The 24,305-nt window shown below is 44.2% G+C and overlaps 1 protein-coding gene and 1 long non-coding RNA gene across 3 annotated transcripts; one reads left to right on the top strand and one right to left on the bottom strand.

Moving 5' to 3' along the window:
* Positions 1–7,916: 7,916 nt before the first annotated feature.
* ZNF582 (zinc finger protein 582) lies at positions 7,917–20,477 on the bottom strand. 2 transcript variants are annotated; one of them, XM_027514031.1, is made up of 5 exons: positions 20,179–20,477; positions 18,168–18,256; positions 16,601–16,727; positions 16,269–16,364; positions 7,917–9,361 (listed from the first exon to the last, which is right to left on the bottom strand). In XM_027514031.1, exons 2-5 carry the CDS (start codon positions 18,174–18,176, stop codon positions 8,040–8,042), a joined length of 1,554 nt encoding a protein of 517 aa, XP_027369832.1. In that variant the 5' UTR covers positions 18,177–18,256; positions 20,179–20,477; the 3' UTR covers positions 7,917–8,039. The 2 variants fall into 2 exon arrangements, with proteins under 2 accessions (XP_027369832.1, XP_027369831.1); XM_027514030.1 differs by having other exon boundaries at positions 18,151–18,256; positions 20,179–20,207.
* LOC113875568 lies at positions 20,374–23,559 on the top strand. Its single transcript, XR_003506282.1, has 2 exons — positions 20,374–20,463; positions 23,182–23,559. It is a non-coding gene; the product is annotated as an uncharacterized LOC113875568 (long non-coding RNA).
* The last annotated feature ends 746 nt before the right edge of the window (positions 23,560–24,305 follow it).

The raw sequence follows: 24,305 nt of genomic DNA on the forward strand, positions 1-24,305 counted from the left end.
ATTTTTTTAACCATTTTATTGTTTCTTTTCTGTTTTAACCACATGAAATATTTATGCCTAAGGCTCTTTTGACCACAGCACTTTATTCCATTCATTCTATGCTACTCTATGTCTAATTTATTATATTCTTATCTGAGCCACAGCCCTGTATGATTTGTTTGAAACTTCTCCATACTTTCAACTTGATAAATGTTTAACTGTTGTTTAAAATGCCTGGTGTTTTATTTAATGTGCATTTTCTGATGCATAATAAATGACTAATGGGGATTTTAAATGTACAGTATGTTCTTCAAATATTAATTTTCTGATTAAAAGAGACTTATGACTGAAGAACTTCCCACACACCTAACATTCACAGGATTATTTTCTCTTATGCTTTCTTTTATTTAAGTTAGGATTAGCTTAGACTGACTTCCCTGGTGGCTCAGACAGTAAAGCATCTGCCTACAATGTGCGAGACCTGGTTTCAATCCCTGGGTGGGGAAGATCCCCTGGAGAAGGAAATGGCAACCCACTCCAGTATTCTTGCCTGGAGAATCCCATAGACAGAGAGGAGCCTGGTAGTCCATGGGGTTGCAAAGAGTCGGACACAACTGAGTGACTTCACTTTCACTTTCAAAGGGTTTCCAAGATTTCTCCACTTCTTTGGTTGGTTGCTGCTGCTGCTGCTAAGTCACTTCAGTCGTGTCCAACTCTGTGTGACCCCATAGACGGCAGCCCACCAGGCTCCCTCGTCCCTGGGATTCTCCAGGCAAGAACACTGGAGTGGGTTGCCATTTCCTTCTCCAGTGCATGAAAGTGAAAAGTGAAAGTGAAGTCACTCAGTCCTGTCTGACCCTTAGCAACCCCATGGACTGCAGCCTACCAGGCTCCTCGATCCATGGGATTTTCCAGGCAAGAGTACTGGAGTGGGGTGCCATTGCCTTCTCCGTCTTTGGTTGCTAACCAGCGTGAATTTTCCAGTTGCTAATGATTGATAGGTAGTGTCCAGAAGCTCTTCTACACCATCATATTAATAGGGTCTTTAATGATGAATGTGATGGTGATGAATCTGCTGATAAATCTAACATGAGTTGAACCAAAAAGCATTTCCACATTTTAAAGATTAAGAATGAGACAGAAGTCTTTTCTTCTCTTATTTATAGGGATTTTCTATGGCATAAGTTCTTTAAAGTTGGGAAGATGAGTGCCCGAAGTCCTTCCCACATTTCTTTCATTTACTGGGAATGAATTTTGTGTTGAGTAAGCTGTGAGCACTGACTAATGGCTTTCCCACATCCCTTGCATTCTATGCATGTGGCTTCTCACCAGTGTGAATTATCTGACGTAGTTTAAGCTGTGAGCCCTGCCTAAAGGCCTTCCCACATTCATTACATTTTTAGGGTTTCTCACCAGTTTGGATCCTCTGATGTTGAGGAAGATGTGAACGATGGCCAAAGGCCGTTCCATATTCATTACATTTATATGACTTCCCACCACTGTGGATTCTTTGGTGTTCATTAAGTTGTGTGGTACCACTAAAGGCCTTTCCACATGCCTTACAGACGTGGGGCTTTTTTCCAGTATGAATTCTGTGATGTTTAATAATCAACGATAAGTAACTAAAAGCTTTTCCATATTCAGTACATTGATAGTGTTTTTCACCAATGAGTTCTATGACGGACACCGAGTTGTGAGAGCCGAACAGAGGTTTTCCCACGTCCTCAGATTCATAGCGTTTCTCACCAGTATGAATTCTCTGATGTCTTGTAAAGAGTGAAACAGAACCAAAGGCCTCTCCACATTTTTCACATTCATTGGATCTTTCCCCACTGAGTTCTCTGATGAGGAGTATTGGGTCTGTGATGGAAAGCCTTCCCACACTGCTGACATTGATAAGATTTCTCACCAGTATGAATTTTCTGATGACTAAGAAGAGATTTCTTCTGCCCTGACCTGTTCTACATTCATTACACACGTAGGGTCTACTTCCAGGTGGAACTTTATGAAGCAGGTTACGGGATGTTTGCTGTCTCAAAGTGTGTGTTTCTTCATGGGTGGTTATGACTTGACTGGAACTTTCTTTCTGATTTCTGTGATAAATCTCAAATGTGCCTTTACATTCCCAGTCATCTTGGAAACTGGAATTCTCAGGATCTTTGTAAAATTTTCTGTTTTCTCCCACTTGGACACCTGACCTGAAAGATAATGAAAAAGCAGAGATGCTTGCTTTAGTCCAAGGTCAGTTAGAGCCTCTTCAGTAGAAATAGTTTGAAACTGAAAATAATGCTTATGAAGACAGCACGCTCCCAAACAGGAATCCAGGCATTCCTGTTCTCCAAAACCCCCAGAGTACCTGCTTCAGCAGGAAGGGTCCAGCCAATCAGCGATTCATATCTAATATGAATATGAATTTCATCAATATGAAATACTGACGGGGATAGCAGGTGGGCTACTCTCAAAAGGCGGTGGTGGTGACGGTGCGCCGGCCTCGTCTCTGGAATTCGGTATCCAAGCACTTCTGGCAGCAGCGGTGGTGGTTTCCTCGTCTTAGTCTCTGAGCCCGGATCACGGCCGAGGCAGTGTGTGCTTGGAGACGCGTCTCTGCCTTAATGTGGCTGAGGAGGCACCACTTCTGGTGACTTGCTGTTGCCACATTAGAGGAGGCATTTCTGGAGACCTGCCTTAGAGCCAGCTCCCGTAACCCTTCTAACAGTTTTATAAGCACCCATTTCCCATATTTTGAATCTTTAAATATAATCTGAATACTGACCTTAAGATATTGGCAGTGGCGGGGGGTCAGGATTTCAGGAGAAGATAAACCAGGTTATTAGGAGCAACCCTTCCACTAAAAATGTGTTTTAAAAATAAAACTTACACCAAAAAATTTTTGTCAAAGGTTTGGGGAAAAAAAAATAACTCAAAATTAACAGGCAAAAGTCTACGGAAACTTGAGCTCCAAGGCTCAAAGAGTACTGAAGCTGGTTTGCCCTGAGTACCAGCCCTAATTTTGTTCAGATGATCTCCTGTGTATATGTTGTGTGTCTTTTTTGCCCAAACACGTCACCTGGTGTCGTGGTGCATTTGGGCTGCTAGAACAAAATATTAATGCCACAGACTGGGTTGCTTATAAACAACAAATTTCTCACAGTTCTGGAAGCTGGGAAGAATTCTGAGATCAAGGTGCTGACACTCAGCGACCAGGAAATAAATTCTTACATTGAGCCACCATATTTTGGAGTCTGATAACAGCAGCTTAGCTTAAGCCCTGAGACAAAGTCAGTCTAAAATCATATGTGAAAGGAGCCTCATTTTCTCTGTAAACCTTTTGAGAAAAAAGTTTAGAAGGAAAAACTGGAAGCCAACCAGGTGAGCTTCCCCCATCCCCCACAATGGCTCACCTCTTAGGCTGCTGTCTCTTCACCACCACAGTTACTCCCTTTTTTGCAACAATTGATCACACTTGACTTAGAATTGCTAAACTTTCCATGTGAAAAATAAATGGAACCTAGTCGCGCAATTGCTATCCAAATGCCTAGGCCCTTGAGGGGACATTGACAGAGGAGGGTAACGAGCGTGGCTAGACAAATCGGGAAGGTGATGTTTCAGAAGTAACTCAGACCTGTTTCCAGCTTTACCAGGCTCAAACTGTTGCTTCCGAAATCCAGTCAAACTCTTTAGCGGTTCCCTGGAAAGTCAAGTTGGTGGAATCATGATGCTTAGATGATAGGTAATGAATTCTGAGAGTAAGGTCTTAACCAACAGCTGTCCTCCAATTTGTGCACATCCCTCCCGGTGGATACGTGTGGGAGGAGGAGGGAATTAGCCACCGATACATACTCGGTTCCAGTGGACTTGACGGCTGCATCTTTGGGGCTGTCCTGGTATGGAAAAACTACCGTGTTTAGACTTTGAGAGCTGAGTGACCACATGACCACAAGGGGAAGGGTAAATGTGCTTCATAAAGGGAAAGGGCACTATAAAAAGTCGCTCAGGGTTGAGTTAAATTATGTAAACTGCTTATTATGTTACAGTGCCATATACATAAAACATACGCTATGACGGTACAGCGCTACACACATCCTCAACTTACTACGGGGTACAGCCTGATAAACCCACTGTAAGTTAAAAATATTTCGTCGAGAAGCATTTAATAATACACTTAACCTACTGAACGTCACAGCTTAGCTTCAGCTACCTTAAATGTGCGCAGACCACTTGCATTAGCCTACAGTTGAGCACAGCCATCTAACACAAAGCCTACTTTATATTAAAGAATATCTCGTGTAATTTACTGACTCCTGTATTGAAAGTGAAAATCAGAATGGTTCTAAGTGTATCTGTTGCTTACCTTTCTGATATCCTGGCTGTCTGAGATAACTTGCTGGAGCTGGAGCTTCTTGCTGTTGCCCAGCATCATGAGAGCCTCATACAGCATATTGCTAGCTCAGAAAAGGGTCAAAATTAAAAACTCAAAGTACAGTTACTACTGAATGAATATCATGTTCAGTTTAGTCACTCAGTCAAGTCTGACTCTTTACGACACCATGGACTGCAGCACACCAGGCCTCCCTGTACATCACCAGCTCCCAGAGCTTGCTCAAACTCACGTCCATCGAGTTGGTGATGCCATCCAACCATCTCATCCTCCATTGTCCCCTTTTCTTCCTGCCTTCAACCTTTCCCAGCATCAGAGTCTTTGGGTTTGCATCAGGTGGCCAAAGTACTGGAGTTTCAGCTTCAGCATCAGTCCTGCCAATGAATATTCAGGACTGATTTCCTTTAGGATGGACTGGTTGGATCTCCTTGCAGTCCAAGGGACTCTCAAGAGTCTTCTCCAACACCACAGTTCAAAAGCGTCAATACTAAGGCGCTCAGCTTTCTTTATAGTCAAGCTCTCACATCTATACATAACTACTGGAAAAACCATAGCTTTGACTCAATGGACCTTTGTTGGCAAAGTAATGTCTGCTTTTTAATATGCTGTCTAGGTTGGAAAAAGTTGGCTTAAAGCTCAACATTCAGAAAACGAAGATCATGGCATCTGGTCCCATCACTTCATGGGAAATAGATGGGAAAACAGTGGAAACAGTGTCAGACTTTATTTTTGGGGGGCTCCAAAATCACTGCAGATGGTGATTGCAGCCATGAAATTAAAAGACGCTTACTCCTTGGAAGGAAAGTTATGACCAACCTAGATAGCATATTGAAAAGCAGAGACATTACTTTGCCAACAAAGGTCCATCTAGTCAAGGCTATGGTTTTTCCAGTGGTCATGTATGGATGTGAGAGTTGGATGGTGAAGAAAACTAAGTGCCGACGAATTGATGCTTTTGAACTGTGCTGTTGCAGAAGACTTGAGAGTCCCTTGGACTGCAAGAAGATCCAACCAGTCCATCCTAAAGGAGATCAGTCCTGGGTGTTCATTGGAAGGACTGATATTGAAGCTGAAACTCCAATACTTTGGCCACCTCATGTGAAGAGTTGACTCACTGGAAAAGACCTTAATGCTGGAAAGGATTGGGGGCAGGAGGAGAAGGGGACGACAGATGAGATGGCTGGATGGCATCACTGATTCGATGGACATGGGTTTGGGTAGACTCCAGGAGCTGGTGATGGACGGGGAGGCCTGGCGTGCTGCAATTCATGGGGTCGCAAAGAGTCGGACACGACTGAGCGACTGAACTGAAGTTGGGGGCTATCTATACATACAGAGATAGAGATATCTTTATCTACATATAGCTCTATCAGGCTATTTATCTCCATGTCAATCAGTAACAGTCTTTCTCTAAACACACAGAGACTTTCTCCTTGAACTAACTAGATAGGCTTCTCCAAGCCCTCAAGGCTCCAATCTTGGGTTCTGTTCCTAACCCATTGAGTCCAGTTTTATAAGAATTCTGCTGGGTCAGTTTATCAAGACTCCCCACTCCTATCCCAATCCTTAACATCTTTTCACTCTTGACAGCCTTCAGCAAGAATCCTATTAAGTCCACTTAGCCAGATTCTCCATCTTGTCTTCAATGATTTGTCTTTGTTTTTTTTGATTTGTCTTTGTTAACTGCACATCTAGTGATTCCCCACCTTGCTCCTTGACTATAAATCCCCACTTGTTATATTTGGAATGGAGCCCAGTTTTGGACAAAGGCCTCTGGCCCTGTGGCAATAATTCCTGGGTAAAATTTGCCTTGAGAAACTTTAGATTCTATCCAGTTCTGGTTTTCTTTGACAATATTTTGGGGAAGACTCAGAAATCGTGGATAATCCACACAATTACAGTCTTCCTAGGGAAAAGGCAAATTTAAAAAAAAAAGACAAAATTGCCCACAGCCATAAGTGGTTTCTGGGGTCTATGGATCCTACGTCAAGAATCTTCAAGAAGGCTGGGATCCTTTTGGGGCTGGACACAGGCCCCACTGCCATGGTTGCTGAGAAAGGTAGTCCCGAGGAGAAGAGCTAAGACTTGCTCATCCCTCACCTCCCCCGAATGACCAAATACCCTCTCCACCACCCACAAAGAGCTCTGATCCAACCCTGGGCTGAGCAGAACGTCAACTCACACACGCATAAGTAATCACTCTGAGACAAAACCAAGCGAGGGTTCCTAGTAAGTTATTCAAAAAAGTAAATACTTGCAGGCCACCTTTACCAATGATAATAAAGTAAAATTTGAAGTTGATCATTTAGAATGCTTTCAGCTGCAAGTTTACAAAATATTCAACTAAAAGTTAAGCATTAAAGATTTATTTTTCTTATATAACAAAAGCATCAAACAGTTTCAAATTGGCCCTGTAACTCCGTGTTGTTAGGGTTCTGAGTCAGCCTCTTTGAGGTCCTCTCTTTTCTGCTCTTGGTTCCAAGATGACTGCAGCAGCTCCAGGCATCAGGTTCTCAGAGAAAAATGTTTAAAAGCAAGAAATGAAAGAAGAGGAGTCTTCCTAATATATCTGTCTCTTCTGAAAGAGGACGATCTTTCCCTGAAGACCCTGTAAGATCCCTAGAATATACTGGGCATACACTGGAATGGATGGGCCATCTTGAGCTGCAAAGGAGGCTGAAAATTGGCATCTGACATCTTCAGAGTCTAAGACAAGACACAGATGCTGCCAATAGAGTGGGAATTGGGTACGGCTGCTAGGTAGGCAACCAACCTGTTCTGTGACAAGTTATAAAAGATAATCCAAACAACCTGAAAATTAAGAAACAGTCTCCTAATTTCCCTTGGATCAGAGAGAAACAAAAATGAGATTATTGTAGGATGTGTGCGTAGTCAGCTCACATGACCGACTCTTTGTGACCCTATGGACTGTTAGCACATCAGGCTCCTCCATCTATTGGATTATCCCGACAAGAATACTGGAGCCAGTTGCTATTTCTTCTTCCAGGAGATCTTCCTGACTCGGGGATGGAATCTGAGTCTCCTTCGGCTTCTGCATTGGCAGGTGGATTCTTTTACCACTGAGCCACCTAGGAAGCCTTAGGAGAGAATGTAGGATAGCAAATTCCTGTTTCATCATTTTTCTGCCTTTGTTTCCTATTGTCTATCATCACGGTGTTTGGTATTCTCTTTTCTGGCTTCTTAAGTAGTACATTTAATGTATTTGAGTACTATCTTTCAGGTTTTCATGTTTACATGCACTTAAAGGCATAAAAAGTTCCCAAGTAGCTTCAGCCACATCCCACATTTCTTGGCATGTAAAACTCTCCTCATTGTTTTCATTACCATCAATGGTAACTGCATGATTTAGTTTCTTGTTAACCCAGGAGTAATTTGGCATAAAGTTTTGTTTTCAAATTTCCAAGAAAACTCACTTTTGGCTATTGTTAAAATTATGACACTGTGGTGAGAAAATGTAACTTTGGAACGTGTTAGAGACAAAATTTTCTCCAACCTTTCTGTCTTTTGACAATCATGGTATAAAAAAGTTGCACCCATATAATTTTTCTTCAATATGAATTTTATTACTCAGGATAAAAGAAAGCTCTGAATAAAGGAATTCTCACTTGCATGACATCCTTCAAGTCTTTCTCCAAGATCTAAAGAGTAAGTTGTGATTAGCCTAAGCTAATGGACTCTTCCCGTTATTTCCGTTCATATGATTGCTTGCTAACATAAATTCTCTGATGATTAATAAGGGGTAAGTGCTGATGGAAGGCTTCTCTACATTTATTAAGTTCACTTGTGTTTCTACATTATGCATTCTCTGATGCTGAACAGCAGCTGGATCATGACTTAAAGTCCTCCCATGTTTCTTATATTCATAGGGCTTTTCCTCAGTATGAATTACCTGATGTTGAATCAGCTGTGAGCAGTGGCTGAAGGCTTTCCCACATTCCCTGCATTCATATGGCTTCTCACCTGTGTGAATTCTGTAATGTACAGTAAGATGGGAGACCCGTTTGAAAGCCCTACCACATACCTTACATTGGTAGGGTTTCTCTCCTGTGTGAATTCTCTGATGTTGCTTAAGTTGTGAGCTCACCCTAAAGGCCTTCCCACATGCCTTACATTCATAGGGTTTCTCACCGGTGTGAATTCTCTGATGTCGAGTAAGAGTCGAGCCCTGATTAAAGGCCTTCCCACATTCTTTACATTCGTAGAGTTTCTTGCCGGTGTGAACAGTCTGGTGTTGGATCAGCTGAGAACGATGACTAAAGGTTTTCCCACACTCCCTGCACGCGTAGGGCTTCTCACCAGTATGAATTCTGTGATGCACTTTAAGATGTGAGATCCGATTGAACGCCTTGCTACACTCCTTACACTGATAGGGCTTCTCACCAGTGTGAATTCGTTGATGTTCAATCAACTGTGAGCTTCGACTAAAGGCCTTTGCACAATCCTTACATTCATAAGGTTTCTCACCAGTATGAACTCGCTGATGTTGTATGAAATTTGAACCAGAATTGAAGGCCTTTCCACATTCCTTACATTCATATGGTTTCTTGCCAGAATGAATATTCTCATGTTGAATTAGTCGTGAACCATATTTAAAGGCCTTCCCACACTCCTTGCATTTATAGGGCTTCTCATTAGTCTGAATCCCTTGATGATTAATAAGGAAGTCCTCTTGCCAGAAGTCTTTTGTACATTGATTATATCCATAGGGTTTTTCTCCCGTATGAATTTTCTGATAAAAAGTAAGGGGCGCTGGCTGGTCGAAAGTGGGTATTTCTTCATTCTCGATCATCATTTGACTCAGATGTCCATCTGGATTTCCCTCTTCCCTGTCAGCATGACTTCTGCATTCCCAGTCATCTTGGAAACTTGAGCACTCAAGACCGTAAGTGGTAAGGCTTTCCATTATCTCCCACGGGGGTGACTGTACTTCATAACTCTGCTGCTTTGGAGAGAATACCTTAGTATCATACCTGGACTGCAGCACTGAAAAAGAACAAAACAAGCATGTGTTTGTTTTTTCCTTTTCCAGAAAAAGGAACTTCTGTAGTAAACACTGGGAAGCTGAGACTCAAATCTGTATGCTCTTGAATGTGATTAAGAAATTAGAAAATGGACAAATAGAACAGAGAAAGAGGAAAACCATAAATTGACGTGAATGAGGTGATCAGAGAAATCATTAAGAATAGTTCTAAAATGTTAACGTGGAGCACAATCACTGCTGAACCATGGTTTTAAAAAATGAACGTTTCTGTGAAAGCCTAGAAAAGACAAACAGAAGAGTAACAGAAAACGACTCATTTGTTGCTTGTGGCTAGGGGGTTTGTGTGGGAAGGAGCACACAGGACCTTCTCAGGGTGATGAAAATTTATCTTGTCTGTGGTAGTGGTCATAGAAGTGTATACCTTTGTCTGTAGTCATTAAAATATGCTTAAAATGCAGGCATTTATTTTCCTATAAATTGTACCTCAATAAAGTGGATTTTTAAAAACGATAAAGAGGGTTGACTAGATATTTCTCTGGCCAGAGGAATGAGATGGTGCATCTGCTTGACAGGGGTGTGGTGGCACAGCAGGGCTGTTCTCACATGTCCAGTGGAAGACACAGCTGTGGTCTTCTGCTGTGGTGCTTTCTGTCTCTGACATTTAGCTGAACCACAGCTACAGCTAATGTCAGCTGGACCAGGCTCTCCTGGACTCTCCTGTTGCCTAAAAGTGACCTGGGAAAAAGGAGAGCCTTGTTCCTTGTTTGGAAGATTAGGCCCAAATTGAATGGAGGTGGCATCTTCAAGAGCATGTTCTTTGCTGGTTATTCAAACTGCAAGGAGGGGCTGAATGGTGTTGCTGAACTTGATTCATGTACCTGGTACATGATTTCTACTGCAGTGGTCTGTTTTACTGCAATCATGGAAATCAGTCCCATTCAGATACTAAAGAATTGGTTGCTACTTCATGCACGGAACTATGGGGAACGTAAATGGGTGCTTTTGAATGTGTTCATAAGAGGACTTTATAGGGGGCATGTCTACTTCTTATGGTAGCATATGTTTTTTTGTGTGACATTATTAAGCAAAAACTACTGGAATAAAAAATTATTTTGACAATACAGATGAAAAGTCTGGAAAAGAAGTATCAATTTTGTGGGAATGATGCTGCTGTTGCCTCAGAAATTTGTACCACAACCATAATGTATGCATACACACGAAATTGTGATTATAAGACTATGTGAAAAGATCAGACACCATGTTTCACTGTTCAAGAGGGAAACTCTCTTTATGGGTCTCTGTACTGTGGTCTAAGAACTGTGGGAAGGCAGATTCTAAACAGTGCCATTGCAATGGCCACCTGTGCATCCGTGGTCCATCTACTCAGTGGTCAGCAGCATCTGGCTGCCATTGCATGAAGGCGGGCAACCAAAAGATTGCAGTGGGCCATGGAATATTAAAGCCAGCCTGGTGGACAGAAGAAAATGAGTTTGGGATCATGTAACTCTGCCCAAGTGGAAGTCTGGTTTTAGGAATTAAAGTGATCACACATTATTGGTGTCTTGGGCAATGTGGGAAAAAAACCAGAAGAGCTGTCTCTAAGGACGTGCCATTAAAAGCACGCCTCTCTCCAAACTGCTGCATATTCTGTCAAGACGGCTGACACAGTTTAGTTCTGTTGAGTGATGTCAGTCAGAGTACAGTGTTTATTCCATGAGCACTTTTGCACTCATGTAAATTAAGCCATCTCGAATCATATATTTGAAATAACTTTACAAAGATAGTACTGATTTTCTAACTTTTAGCTTCTCTTCTCCTTGTAAAGTTGCAGAATAGCAAAAATAATAGTGAGGTCCTCTGTATTATTTTTACATTTTCCTGACAAGATCTGGCAGTTTTTTAATTTAGCATTAGTAGATGCTGTTTTTGACAACCAATGAGGTAATGTCTAAAAATCTTATGGATAGTCTTAGCAGGTTTTGTTTTGGTTGGTTTCCTCGTATGGAACCTTCAAGGATCCCTAATGGCCAAAACAATCTTGAAAAGGAAGAACAAAGTTGGAAGAACAAAGAGGCCAAAGTTGGCCTCTTTCACTTCCAATTTCAAAACATGTTAAAAAAGCTACAGTAATCAAAAGTGTGGAACTGCTAAAGGAAGATATTTATCCAGTGGAACACAACAGGGACAGCAGAAATAAACTCTTACACATATGGTCAAATGATCTTTAACAAGGGTGCCGAGACCACACACTGAGGAAAAGACAAGCTCTTCAACAAATAGGGCTGAGGAAACTGGATATCCACGTGCAAAAGAAAGGAGGAGGACCCCAACCTTACATTAAATAAAACAGCTCAAAATGGATTAAAGACCTAAACCTAAGATATGAAGCTCCTAGGAGAAAACAAGGGAAAAGCTTCATGACACGGCATCTGACTGTGAGTTTTCAGATATGGTACCAAAAGTGCAGCCACCAGAAGTAAGACTGGACAGATGGGACTACATCAAACCAAAAACTTCTGTGCGTCAGAGGAAAGAATCAACAGGGTGAACAGGCAACCTACAGAATGGGACAAGACATCTACAAATCATGTATCTGGCAAAGGGTTAATATACAGACAATATAAAGAACTAAAACTCAACAAAAAAATAACCTGATTTTAAAATGGGCAAAGGATTTGAATAGACATTTCTCCAAAGAACACATACAGATGGCCAACAGGCATGAGATTCAGTATTCAGAGTTTGGTATTAGGAAATCTATTCATGTAATCCATATTTTATGGATTGAAAGAAAAAAACACTTAATAAAATATGAAAAAGTAGTTGCTTCTTTAAGCGAAGAAAAATCCCTATGTCATTCCTATGGCTGATATTATGCTTAATAAAAGTTACTAAAAATATTCCTGTTAAGGTCAAGAACAAGATTAGTATGTAAAACCCCTCTTAATACTGTTCTGGAGGTACTACATAATCAGCATCCTAGTCAGACAAGAGAAAAAAACCTGTAAAATAAAAAAATGTAAAAATATCACCATTTACATATATATATATACACATATTATATATATATATAAAATCAAATGCTTGGAAAGCTCAAGAGAGTTACATTAAAAAACTGTCATAAACAATGAGAAAATTCAATAAATTGGGTCAGCTACAAAATTCATCTGAAGATGTGAATAGCTTTTGTCATATTAGAAAATAACCAGTTGGAGTATAATATGGATGAATGCTGTATTAATTCATATTATAGATTATGCCATTTTCAACGGCAATAAATATAAACTACCTAGGAATAAATGTAATAAGACACACAAAATCTTTATAAAAAAAAAGTGAAAATCTTCATCAGGTATAGTCATAAAGGAAGGGAAAAGCCTGTCATGTTCTTCAATAGGAGACTCCACATGATAAAATCAGTTTTCTCTTAAATTAATCTATATATTTACAGTGATTACAGTAGGGAAAAAATGCATGATTTTTTTTGAAAGCAAGTATTCTGATTCTAAGATTTAGATAGAAACGTAAATGAGAACAGCCAGGAAAATTCTGAAAAACAAGAATGAAGAGGGACTAATACCAGATACATAAAACATTTAAACCCTTAATAACCTAAAACAGTAATGGTATAGACACATGGTTAGAGATTGATGGGCTACAACAGAAAGTCCAAAAACAGATTCAGGCGCGCAGATGATACAGCAGATGACAAAGGTGGCTTTATACATGAGTGATGAAGAGACGAACTGATAAATGCCGTCTGAATAACTGGATAATCTGTAAAGTAATATGAAATCACATCTTACACTAGGAAAAATTCAATATGAATCATAAATTTCATCGTAAATAAGCTAGGAAAAAATCATAGGAGACGCCTAACCATATGACACAACCCACAGGACAAAGGAGTCAACAAACTGAGCGCCTCAAACACACACTATCAGAACTCAGAGGACAAAAGCAAAAATCTGTGCTCTGACATCCTTGGTGTGGTAGGAACAACAGCCTCCCTGAGACGTCCGTGTCCTGATTCCCGGAACCTGAACGTGTTGGGTTACAGGGCAGCACACGGCCCCCTCTCCCCACGCTCATCCCATACCTGACCTCCCTCACGCCCAGGGGTCCTGCTTGCTTCTTAACTTCCCACTTAAAATTCTCTTCTAGTACACTGCATGTTGCAGAAACTCCTTATGGACGTGAATTTGCTCCCGTGTCACACGGTGGCTTTGAGTCTCATCAGGGAAGGTTTTGCGCACACACGCATGCGTACACACACACCCACACCCACACACACACCCCCTCGGGAACATCTGGTAATGTCTGGAGACTTTTTTGGCTTTACAACTGAGGGGAGGCCAGGGAGGCTGCTAAACATCCTGCCATGCATAGAATGACATCCCCTCTTCCCGCCTCAGCTAGCTCCCCGACAAAGAACTATCCCACCGCTGAGGGTGAGAAACCCCCCATCCAGAGCAGGAGCACCCCAGGCAAAAAAGGACAGCTGGGGACAAAGCCTCAAAACAGGAATGCACTTGATGCGTCGAAGCCGACGCGTGTGGACTCACATTGTCCGCTCTCGTGCCCCTACAGCAGAGCTGAGTAGCTGTGACACAGACCAGATAGCTGGCAAAACCTGAAATATGTCCTGTCTGGACCTTGAAAGAAGACATCTGCCAAACTCTATGTGAATGGAACAGCAAGAGAGGCTGGTGTGGCTGTAACCCAGCAAGCAACATGGGGTGGTGCGAGATGGACTCAGGGTGGAGGCAGGCGACAGATTAGAGAGCACCGCGGGCCGACAGAAGCTGTGGGGACACTGAAAGCGCCTGTTCTGCACTATCCACTGGGGCGGCCCCTAGCTGCTCACGGCTACTCAGCAGCTGAAGTGTGGCGTGGGCAGCTGTGACATGGAACTTTACTCTTCATTTTAGTTAAAAGTTTCAGTTAAAAGCCACACCACGTGTGGCTGATGGCTACAGTACAGACAGAGCCTTCTAGGCCATGGGATAGATTCAGGCTGGTCTCTTGAGTGAGACAGGAAGCCGTGGGCAAGCTGTGAGCAGAGATGTAATACACCCTCGCTGAAGATTGAGAAGGGCTTCCCAGGTGGCAAAGGGGTAAAGGATCCGCCTGCCAGTGCAGGAGACACAGGAGACGTGGGCCCGATCTTCGGGGCAGGAAATGGCAGCCCACTCCAGTATGCTTGCCTGGAGAATCTCAGAACAGAGGAGCCTGGCGGGCTCTAGTCCATGGGGCTGCAGAGTCGGACACGACTGAGCACGTACGAATACACACACACACACGCACACACACACACACACACGCGCACACACACACACACACGCGCACACACACACACACGCACAGAGGAGCCCCCCCGCCACACACGTATAACACAGTACTGTTTGACATCAGGAAATGTGCACACAGCACGCACTCACACTCTGGCTGCCGTGCGGAGACTGCCCTGCGGTGGACAAGAGTGGATGCAGCGTGGGGGAGGAGGCCACTGCACTTCCACGTGGTGGGGGAATGTGGGAGGTAGCAGTGTTGCTTGTTGGTGAGAAGTGGTTAAATTCTGGATATATTCTGAGGCAGAGCTAACAGGATCTGCTGACAGACTGAGTATGTGTGTGAGATGGAAAGGCCAGGGATGCTTCAGCAGTTTTGACTTAAGCAAGTCGGGCAGAGTGCCCTAGTACTGATGTGCAGAAGAAACGGGGAGGGGTATACCTGTCGGGAACGACCACCAAGGACTCCCTTTGGGACGTCAGTTCAAGGTGTCTGCTGGACATCCCAGTGGGGCTGACAGGGTACAGGTACTGCGTTCAGGGAGAAGCTGAAGCTGAAGGTAGAGCTTTATCCGGTGATGGAAACATTCTGTATGTGCACTGTCCAGTAGAGTAGCCACAGGCCACAAAACAGCTACTGAACGCCTGGAATGCATCAAGTGCAACTGAGGTACTGAATTTTGAAATGGATATAATTGTAGGAAATCCCCTGGATTCCTGGACGCCCATAATCTCCTGGATTAGGACGCCCATGCTTTTACTGCCTAGGGCCTGGGTGCAGTATCTAGTCAGGGCACGAAGATTCCACAAACCTGGACGCATAGCCAAAAAAAAAAAATGCGAAAGCTGTGGTACATATACACAATGGAGTATTACTCAGCCATTAAAAAGAATACATTTGAATCAGTTCTAATGAGGTGGATGAAACTGGAGCCTATTATACAGAGTGAAGTAAGCCAGAAGGAAAAACATCAATACAGTATACTAACGCATATATATGGAATTTAGAAAGATGGTAACAATAACCCTGTATATGAGACAGCAAAAGAGACACTGATGTATAGAGAAGTCTTTTGGACTCTGTGTGAGAGGGAGAGGGTGGGATGATTTGGGAGAATGGCATTGAAATACGTATAATATCATATATGAAACAAGCTGCCAGTCCAGGTTCGAGGCACAATGCTGGATGCTTGGGGCTAGTGCACTGGGACGACCCAGGGGATGGTGGGGGAAGGGAGGAGGGAGGAGGGTTCAGGATGGGGAACGTGTATACCAGTGGCGGATTCATTTCGATATTTGGCAAAACCAATACAATATCGTAAAGTTTAAAAATAAAATAAAATTAAAAAAAATGTATCTGCTTATAGTGAATTTAAATTTCCATGGCCACGTGTGGCCAGTGGCTCCTCCTTAGCCAGCACAGGTGTGAACGGTGTGTATCGCACGGTCCTGGAGAAGGTCTTGGGGAACAGACATACGCAGCAGAGGCCCAGGTCTGAGCCCGGGGTGCTCCAGCTTGTACTGAAGGTGAGCTCCAGCTCAAAGTGCCTGTCTCCTCACCAGCCTGCTGGGCAGTCAACCACAGTGCGTTCTCTCTTCCCACACATGCCCCACTCACCTGGGCACAGGCCTTCTGTCACCACTTCCTCCACCGTCCAGGGCTCTTTGCCTTGCTCCAGGAAGGAGATCACATCAGGTTTGGAAATGGCAAGACCTGGATGTCAGAGAAAAACATGCCACCCGGTTATGCTGTGGGGCCTCGGAATTCAGACCAGGGCCTGGTTAACAAGCAAGACAGGCAAGAAGGGCTAAGGGAATAGGAGAGTCACATGACGGTTGGGGCAGATGCAGCTTCAGGACAAGGAGCTGCCCTTTAACCTCTCAAAAGACCCTCAACGTTGACAAGGAACCCATGTGGCCTGGGGTAACCTCCAAAGTAACAGACCTTACCCAGGGAGACCAGGTTGCTATAGGTCTCCAACATCACGTCTCTGTACAAGTCCCTCTGAGTGGGTGCCAGCTGTTCCCATTCTTCTTGGGAGAAGACTACGGCCACATCCCTGAATAAGTCTGACCCCTGGAACAACAGGCAGGTATGTATAAGCATATTTCAAGGCAACATCTTTCCACGGGATGAGAGGCGATGGAGGAGGTCTCTGCAGGAATGGTGTGTCCTGGTGAAAAAGAAGGCTGGGGCTGGGGGCACGTGACGTGACAGGTGACAGGGAAAGATGAGCACAGGTGAGACAGCTTCAAGTACTCTTGAACTTTCCTTTCTACTACAAACCAAAGCTCGTGTACTCGGGCCTAGGAGGAAAATTAAATCCAGCCAAATCGAGTCTTCCCGGTTAGGACGGCGTAGTCGAGCATATTGCCCACCCTGTGCTTGGCACACGATAAACTCTCGTGTGAGGCCTGCCATCTGTACTTCTACGGAGTAACAGCAACAAAACCCAACAATTTTGGGGTAGTCTTTCCTCAAAATATTTTATTAAAAGAAATACTTAATATCTTGTGCATGCTGAGTCATGTCTGACTCTTTGTGACCCCATGGACTGTAGCCCCCCAGGCTCCTCTGTCCATGGACTTTTTCAGGCAAGGAAAAAACTGTCCACGACTTTTTCAGGGTGGTTTGCCATTTCCTCCTCCAGGGGAATCTTCCTGGCCCAGGGATGGAACCTGCGTCTCCTGCATTGGCGGGTGGATTCTTTACCGCTGAGCCACCTGGGAAGCCCGGTGTTTTATCTTAGAAAACAGAATTTTTGTTTGTCAGGAACTGCTTGAAGACACAGGCTCATCATTATATGAAAACGTCACACAAATTTTTCCTTATGGGAAAAATCTTGAGTGATGACTACTTTTATTAGCTGCGTAATTTACTATCAAGTGAAATAACTGATTCAACCATTCTTTTACTTTGGATGCAGAAGTCTCTAAGGTCTTTCTGTTCTTTCAAAACTATGACTATCCAGATTCAGAGCAATGCATCCATCTAACTAACTGTCTTACAGTCCCAGCTCTGCACTGCTCCTGCTCTTAAGCTGAAGAAGCTGGTGGAGAATGACCGAGATTCACATGCTCTGTTCAGCCTCAAACTGGACCTTAATGCGGGCATTTAATCTCATAGATGCCCAGATAAACTTCAGTTACACACCCAGCTGTCAGTATAGGAGATGGTGACCCCACAGTGAAACTGAGCCCAACCAATACCAACTCCCCTGATTTTGTGTGTGTGATCTCTCATCAGTATTCATCTCCATTTCATCAAATCTCAGTTCTTGTAAGGCATGTTCTCATTTTATATAAGGAAATAGATTTCTTCTCCCTTTGGCCTCCCAGCAGAATACCAAGCCATCAGAAGACATAAAATGCTATATAGGATGAATCCACGTGGGCACTGGTCAGCGTGGATGGGGCCAAGGGGGAGGGAACCTCTGAGAAGCAGATTCTTGGGTGGAACCCAGGTGGGAAACTTCAGGATAAGGAAAACAAATATTTACATGATTTGAAAACTCACGAGGGACATGACTGTCAGGATTTCATGGGCTGCTGCGGCCTCCTCTTGGTTTGTCTCTTGGGGAAGGGCAGAGTCCTGAGATGACAGACCTGGGGGGGAAAGAGCAATCATATGAGAGGCCAGGCTTGCCTCACGGCTCCCAGAAAGTGCACAGTGACACTGCCCACCTCTCCTCCCCACTCCCCAATTACAGGGAGCCTTTCCCAGCTCCACCTTGGTACTGATGCGATCTGAGGTGGGGATGCACAGACCTGGTCCAGCGACAGGACCGGGTCCCTGGGACCAGGAAGGCTGTCCTCGGGCTAGGGAGCACAGCCTCCCTGATCTGCTCAGTGAGACCTTCCCAGAACCACACCGTTTAATACTCTCGTGCCCACACTGTAACACCTTTGGAGGTCTCCCTGGCTCTTAACCTAACGTTCTAATTAATAAAGAACCCTACAGCCCTACCTAAGGTCTGGCAGGCACCATTGTGCAGACCCTGCCTTGAGGCAACAGATGTTTGCAGTGGGCAAATAGATGGGGCAGGCCCAGTTCTCCACCATAAATAAGCCTCTGCACAGAGATGTAAGTGAGCGAAGCTTTGGGCATAGCATTTGCTGAAAAACAGAATCAAGATTAGTACATAACAGTTCACAAGTAGGTGAGTGGTTGAATCATATGATGGATGTCAAGCAACTATCAAAAGTCATGTGGGACAACATCAACCGACAAATATATTTGCAACTGGATCCCTTCTACAACAAGGTAACATTCAGCAACAGAAGTCAAACCCGCCCACCTACTGACAGGCAGGCTAACATCGCTCCCCTCCCCCCCACCCCAAACTAAACTGGAATGGAAAACATCCAAGTATTAAGAATGATGCCATTTAACCACTTTCTGAGTTCATCAGTAAAACAGTAGTATTTTATAAAAGAGCTTAGGACATTGCCCAACATGTAACCAATACTTAATGTGTAAACGGAATAATGATTTTGTTTAGTCGCTAAGTAGTGTAGGACTCTTGCGACCCATGGACTGTAGCCCACCAGGCCCCTCTGTCCATGGGATTCTCCAGGCAAGAATACTGGAGTGGGTTGTCATTTCCTTCTCCAGGGGAATCTTTCCCAACCAGGATCGAACCCGTGTCTCCCGCATTGCAGGTAGATTCTTTACCACTGAGCTATTGGGGAAGCCCACTGTTCCTTAATGTCATGTAGAAGGACGTTTTCCTTATGACAACTTTCTTTAAAGCATAATTTACATTCGCTGTAACTATTTCATTACAGGGGTGGCCAGTGATTTACTCAGCCATCTTCCCATGAATGTACCATGGAAGTGAAAGTCGCTCAGTTGTGTCCAACTCTTTGGGACCCCATGGACTATAGGGTCCATGGAATTCTCCAGGCCAGAATACTGGAGGGGGTTGCCTTTCCCTCCTCCGGGGATCTTCTCAACCCAGGGATCGAACCCAGGTCTCCCGCATTGCAGGCGGATTCTTTACCAGCTGAGCCACAAGGTAAGCCCCAATGGTTGGACAAATTTTGAACAAGATCCTCTAAAATGTTTCCAAGTCGCTGCTTGTAAACTAGAGGTTCCAAATTTTCAGGGGTCTTCCAGCTCTGAAAGTCTCATGAGACAAGACTTCACACCAAATTTTTAAAAGGATGCATAAGAAAAATGCAAAACATCCATAAGCAAGCACTTTCTGGTGGCCGGAACCCCAACAGGCACACCCACCTAAGGGGTCCCGGGCTATGAGCCCTGACGGCAACAGGGGGCGACAGCAGGGCGCGCCGCGGGGGCCGATGGGGAGTGTAGTCCGGAGCCCGGAAAGCCGCAGACCGACGGCGAAATGAGACGTTCCCGTTCTTTCCAGGCCCGTGACCCGCCCGGCCGCAGCGCCCACTTGGGCGCAGACCCCGGGGCTCCTGGTAAGCTCCGGAGCCCCTCACCTGCCAGCTCCTCTGGTCCAGGTGCCCCCTCGGCCGCGCCCCCCGCAGCCCCGGGTGCGCTTCCCCGTCCGTACCAGTGGCCTCAGGAGCCGGAAGATGGCGCAGACGCACAAAGCACTGCCGAGGCTGCGTCGCGGTTGGACAGGCGCCGCAGTGTGTTCTGGGAAACGTAGTCTCTGTCCTCAAGGCTGGACCCAAGGAGCGCGTCTCGCGATGCTTCGAGTGGGCGGGGCTCGTGCGTAGGTCGGTGCGTGGGAAATCGTCTGGGAAACGAAGGAGCCTTGTGGGTTTCGTGGGTCGCCGGGTGAGTACCTGGGCATCGGGCGCGCTCTCCTCGCGTGGGTGTCTCCCTGATGCAGGTGAGTGTGGGCGTGGCCGTACCCGCGTGAGCTGTGTTCGGTTCTGACCCGGTCGTTGAGTGTGTGACTGGGACCGTTAAACGCCGGGTACATGTTTGTGTGTGTAAAATTAGTATATGAAACAAATCCCACTATTAAATCACCGTCGCCGTGGAACAGCCATGTTACTGGAAGGCTTGGAGGGAGGAAAAAGCCCGAGAGTTCATTTGGTAACTAATTTTAAAACGTTGTTGTCGCTCAGTCGTGTCCGACTCTTTGCGACCCCAAACACTCCAGGTTCCCTGCCCTTCACTATCTCCCGGACTTATCTCAAATCCTGTCCATCGAGTCACTGATGCCATCCAACCATCCTGTCCTCTGTCGTCGCCTGTCCTGTCCTCCATCTTTCCCAGCATACGGGTCTTTTCCAGTGAATGGGCTCTTCACATCAGGTGGCCAAAGTATTGGCCAGGTGGCTCAGTGGTAAAGAATGGGCCTGCCGGACAGGAGACGCGGATTCGATCCGTGTGTCAAAGAGATCCCCTGGAGAAGGAAATGGCAACCCGCCCAAGTATTCTTGCCTGGAGAATCCCATGGATGGAGAAACTTGGTGGGCCATATACTCCATGTGGTCGCAGAGAGTCCGACACGACTTAGGGACTAAACAGTTTTAAAACATTGTAAAAAAAATGCTGAAATACTTGCAGATTATGAAGGAAAATACAGAATCAGCAAAAAGGTTTTGAAGGAGATGTCAAAGAGTTTTCTGTTATGAGATGATATTTCTCGGCTTAGATCTCTAGCTACAGGTAGTTCAACTTTGGTTTGTGAAAGCGTGAGAAGCCCTGAACTTTGCCCATCCCGGAACATAATGTTCTGATATGGTGGGAAGTCCAGTGGGTCTGCTCAGTTCAGTTCGGTTCAGTCGCTCAGTCATTTCCGACTCATTGCGACCCCATGAATTGCAGCACGCCAGGCCTCCCTGTCCATCACCAACTCCCGGAGTTCACTGAGATTCACGTCCATAGAGTCGGTGATGCCATCCAGCCATCTCATCCGCTGTCGTCCCCTTCTCCTCCTGCCCCCGGCTGAGACCCTGTTAAACCTGGCCTGTGAATGAGGAAAGCATTTCTGTGCAGGGTGATACACTCCTGAGCCAGACCCAGCCCAGCGCCCTGGCCTCTGAGTTGTCCTAGAATACGCCCTCTTGCATCTGCCTTCTTGAAACGTTTTTCTGAAATCTGTGCATATTCACGTTGTTGCACGTCTGAAGAATGCTTTTCTCTAAGTTAGTTTCAAAATGTAATTTAAACCCAATAAAAATACCAGTACTGTTTCTCCATTGGAAATAGGTTGATACTAAAGCTCAAAGTAAAAAGTAAACTTGCAAAAATGGCTAAGAACATTCTGAGAAAGGAAAGCTATAAAGTATGCTAACATGACCAGATATTAAACATATTAAAGAGGGTCTATAATTGTAACTACTGTGTGGTATCGGTTCATGAATTGTTAGGTGGGAGAGACTAGACTGTCCAGAAATATCAAGTGCAGAGGGAAATCTACTGTATATAAATGTAGCATATCATTGGGATAAAAATGGATTTTTTAATAAAAAAGCTTGTGGAATAACTGGATAGTCAGTTGGAAAAAAATAAAATTATATTAATACCTCACATAATGCAAAAGAATAAACTCCAAATTGGCTTGAGTTCTAATTTAAACAGCAGACATGTACAGAGGTGAATTCCCTTATGACTTGGATGTGTGGAAAGACTTTCTGACTTAAAAATCCAGATGTAATAAAAGACTGCTGCACTTGAGAACTTGAGAGTGGCATTGAAACATGTATAATATTGTGTGTGAGGCGAGTCGCCAGTCCAGGTTCGATGCACGAAACTGGATGCTTGGAGCTGGTGCACTGGGATGACCCAGAGGGATGGTAGGGAAGGGAGGAGGGTTCAGGATGGGGAACATGTGTATACCCGTGGCGGATTCATGTTGATATATGGCAAAACCAATACAATATTGTAAAGTTAAAAAATAAAATTAAAAACAAAAAAAAAACTAAAGCACCTACGTAAGGCAAGATACACCGTAAGCAAAGGCGAAACACAAATGACAAAATTTTTACAAGTTTATGAATCTCAGATGAGGAGCTAACATTCCTAATAAGTAAAAACCAAAAGCCAAAAAATGCAGCCTCTGAACTCAATTTAGCAGATTGTTTTTCATAATCGCTTTGGAATCGTGATTTGGAAACTATTTTATGTGCATTATTGTTATTGCTTAGTTGCCAAGTCATGCCTGACTCTGCGACCCCATGGACTGCAGCACGCCAGGCTTCCCTGTCCTTCACTGTCTCCCAGAGCTTGCTCAAACTCATGTTCATTGAGTCGGTGATGCCATCCAACCATCTCATCCTCTGTTGTCCCCTTCTCCTCCTGCCCTCAATTGTTCCCAGCATTGGCTTCTTTAGAATTGAGCAACTGAATAAATGCGTTGATTTGTTGGTGGCCAATGTTTTACTGTGGGAAAAGAGAGATATAAATAAAGGATAACAGAAGATAAAGAACCACCCCATGATGTTGAGTTGGTGCGCACTCATGATTAAAAATAGGTTTGTGCAGCTCACTGAGATCAGTGTTAACACCCATAGTAATGGCATGCTAAGATCAGGTACTCATGATAGATGCGGTGGAAGTGGCACTTGGCCTTTATGATCTTCCTCCCAAAACACAGAGCCTCCTTTTGATGACAGCATGGCAGACAAATGGCAGTCCGTGGACACCGGACAAAACACCTGCCCTGAACGCCACGAAAGTGGAGGGCGGTCATTGTAAACAAGGAGAGTCTGAGAAACCATCACAACTAGAAGGGGCCTACTGAGACACAACTAAAAATAAGTATCCTGAGTGAGATCCTGGAAAAACCGGAGGACATCAGATAAAGTGGGAGAGAGAAAGTGTGGACTTTAATAATAATGCATCCGTGTTGGTTCATTAATTGTTAAAAAAAATTAACCAAAACTGGGTGCAGAGTATGTGGGAACCTTCTGTACTATCTTTGCAGTTTTTCTGTAAATCAAAAACTTCTAAAATAAAAGTTCATTTGAATTAATTAGTCTTACTCTTTTTTTTTAAGTGTGTGTTTGTATAATTTTCTACTTCTCTATTTGGTGAAGGAGCGTGGAAGCAATGATGCCTCAGTGCAATAAGCAGACCTTGGTCTCTAAATACCATTCTCTAATAAAAAGGAACCAAAGCTTATTGGGGTGATGTCTGATTCCAGGATGATGGCAGGGAAAGTACAAAATGAGAATGGAATATCTTCTTATGCCCAAAAGTGGGGAGATGCTAAAAACATATCACAGAGGATCCCCTGCCCACAAGTGCAGTGGTCTTATATAGTACAAAACTTGCCATACCACTTTATATACAAATAGAAAACTAGATAATATGTAGGAAACAAGTCTTTTCAGGTACTGGACACCTGGGAATGCGAGACTTTGGTCCCTGAGAGAGGGGAGAATAAATGACTTCTACAGCAGCAACGGCTTTCTCTCTGGAGGCATATTGCAGACAATACAGGAAGGAGGAACGCAGGCAGAGCACACCAGATTTCCTAAAGTGAGACAAACAGCAGAGCTGGGGAAACTCAGGTAACTGAAATTTGCCAAGCGGAGTGTGGAAGAGGAAGGAAGGATGGGAGGGAGGTACTCGGAGAAAGAGCTCCAGAAATATGCACAGGAGTCTCCCTGAGTTCTTAAGCTGTGCATGTTTCTATTTAAAGGGAAATTCTAGAATGTGCAAAACTGTAGGGACAGAAAGATCAGTGGTTGCTGTGGTCCACAGGTTCAGGGAAAG

The sequence above is a fragment of the Bos indicus x Bos taurus genome, chromosome 18, assembly GCF_003369695.1.
Source record: "Bos indicus x Bos taurus breed Angus x Brahman F1 hybrid chromosome 18, Bos_hybrid_MaternalHap_v2.0, whole genome shotgun sequence".
NCBI classification, from domain to species: Eukaryota; Metazoa; Chordata; class Mammalia; order Artiodactyla; family Bovidae; genus Bos; species Bos indicus x Bos taurus.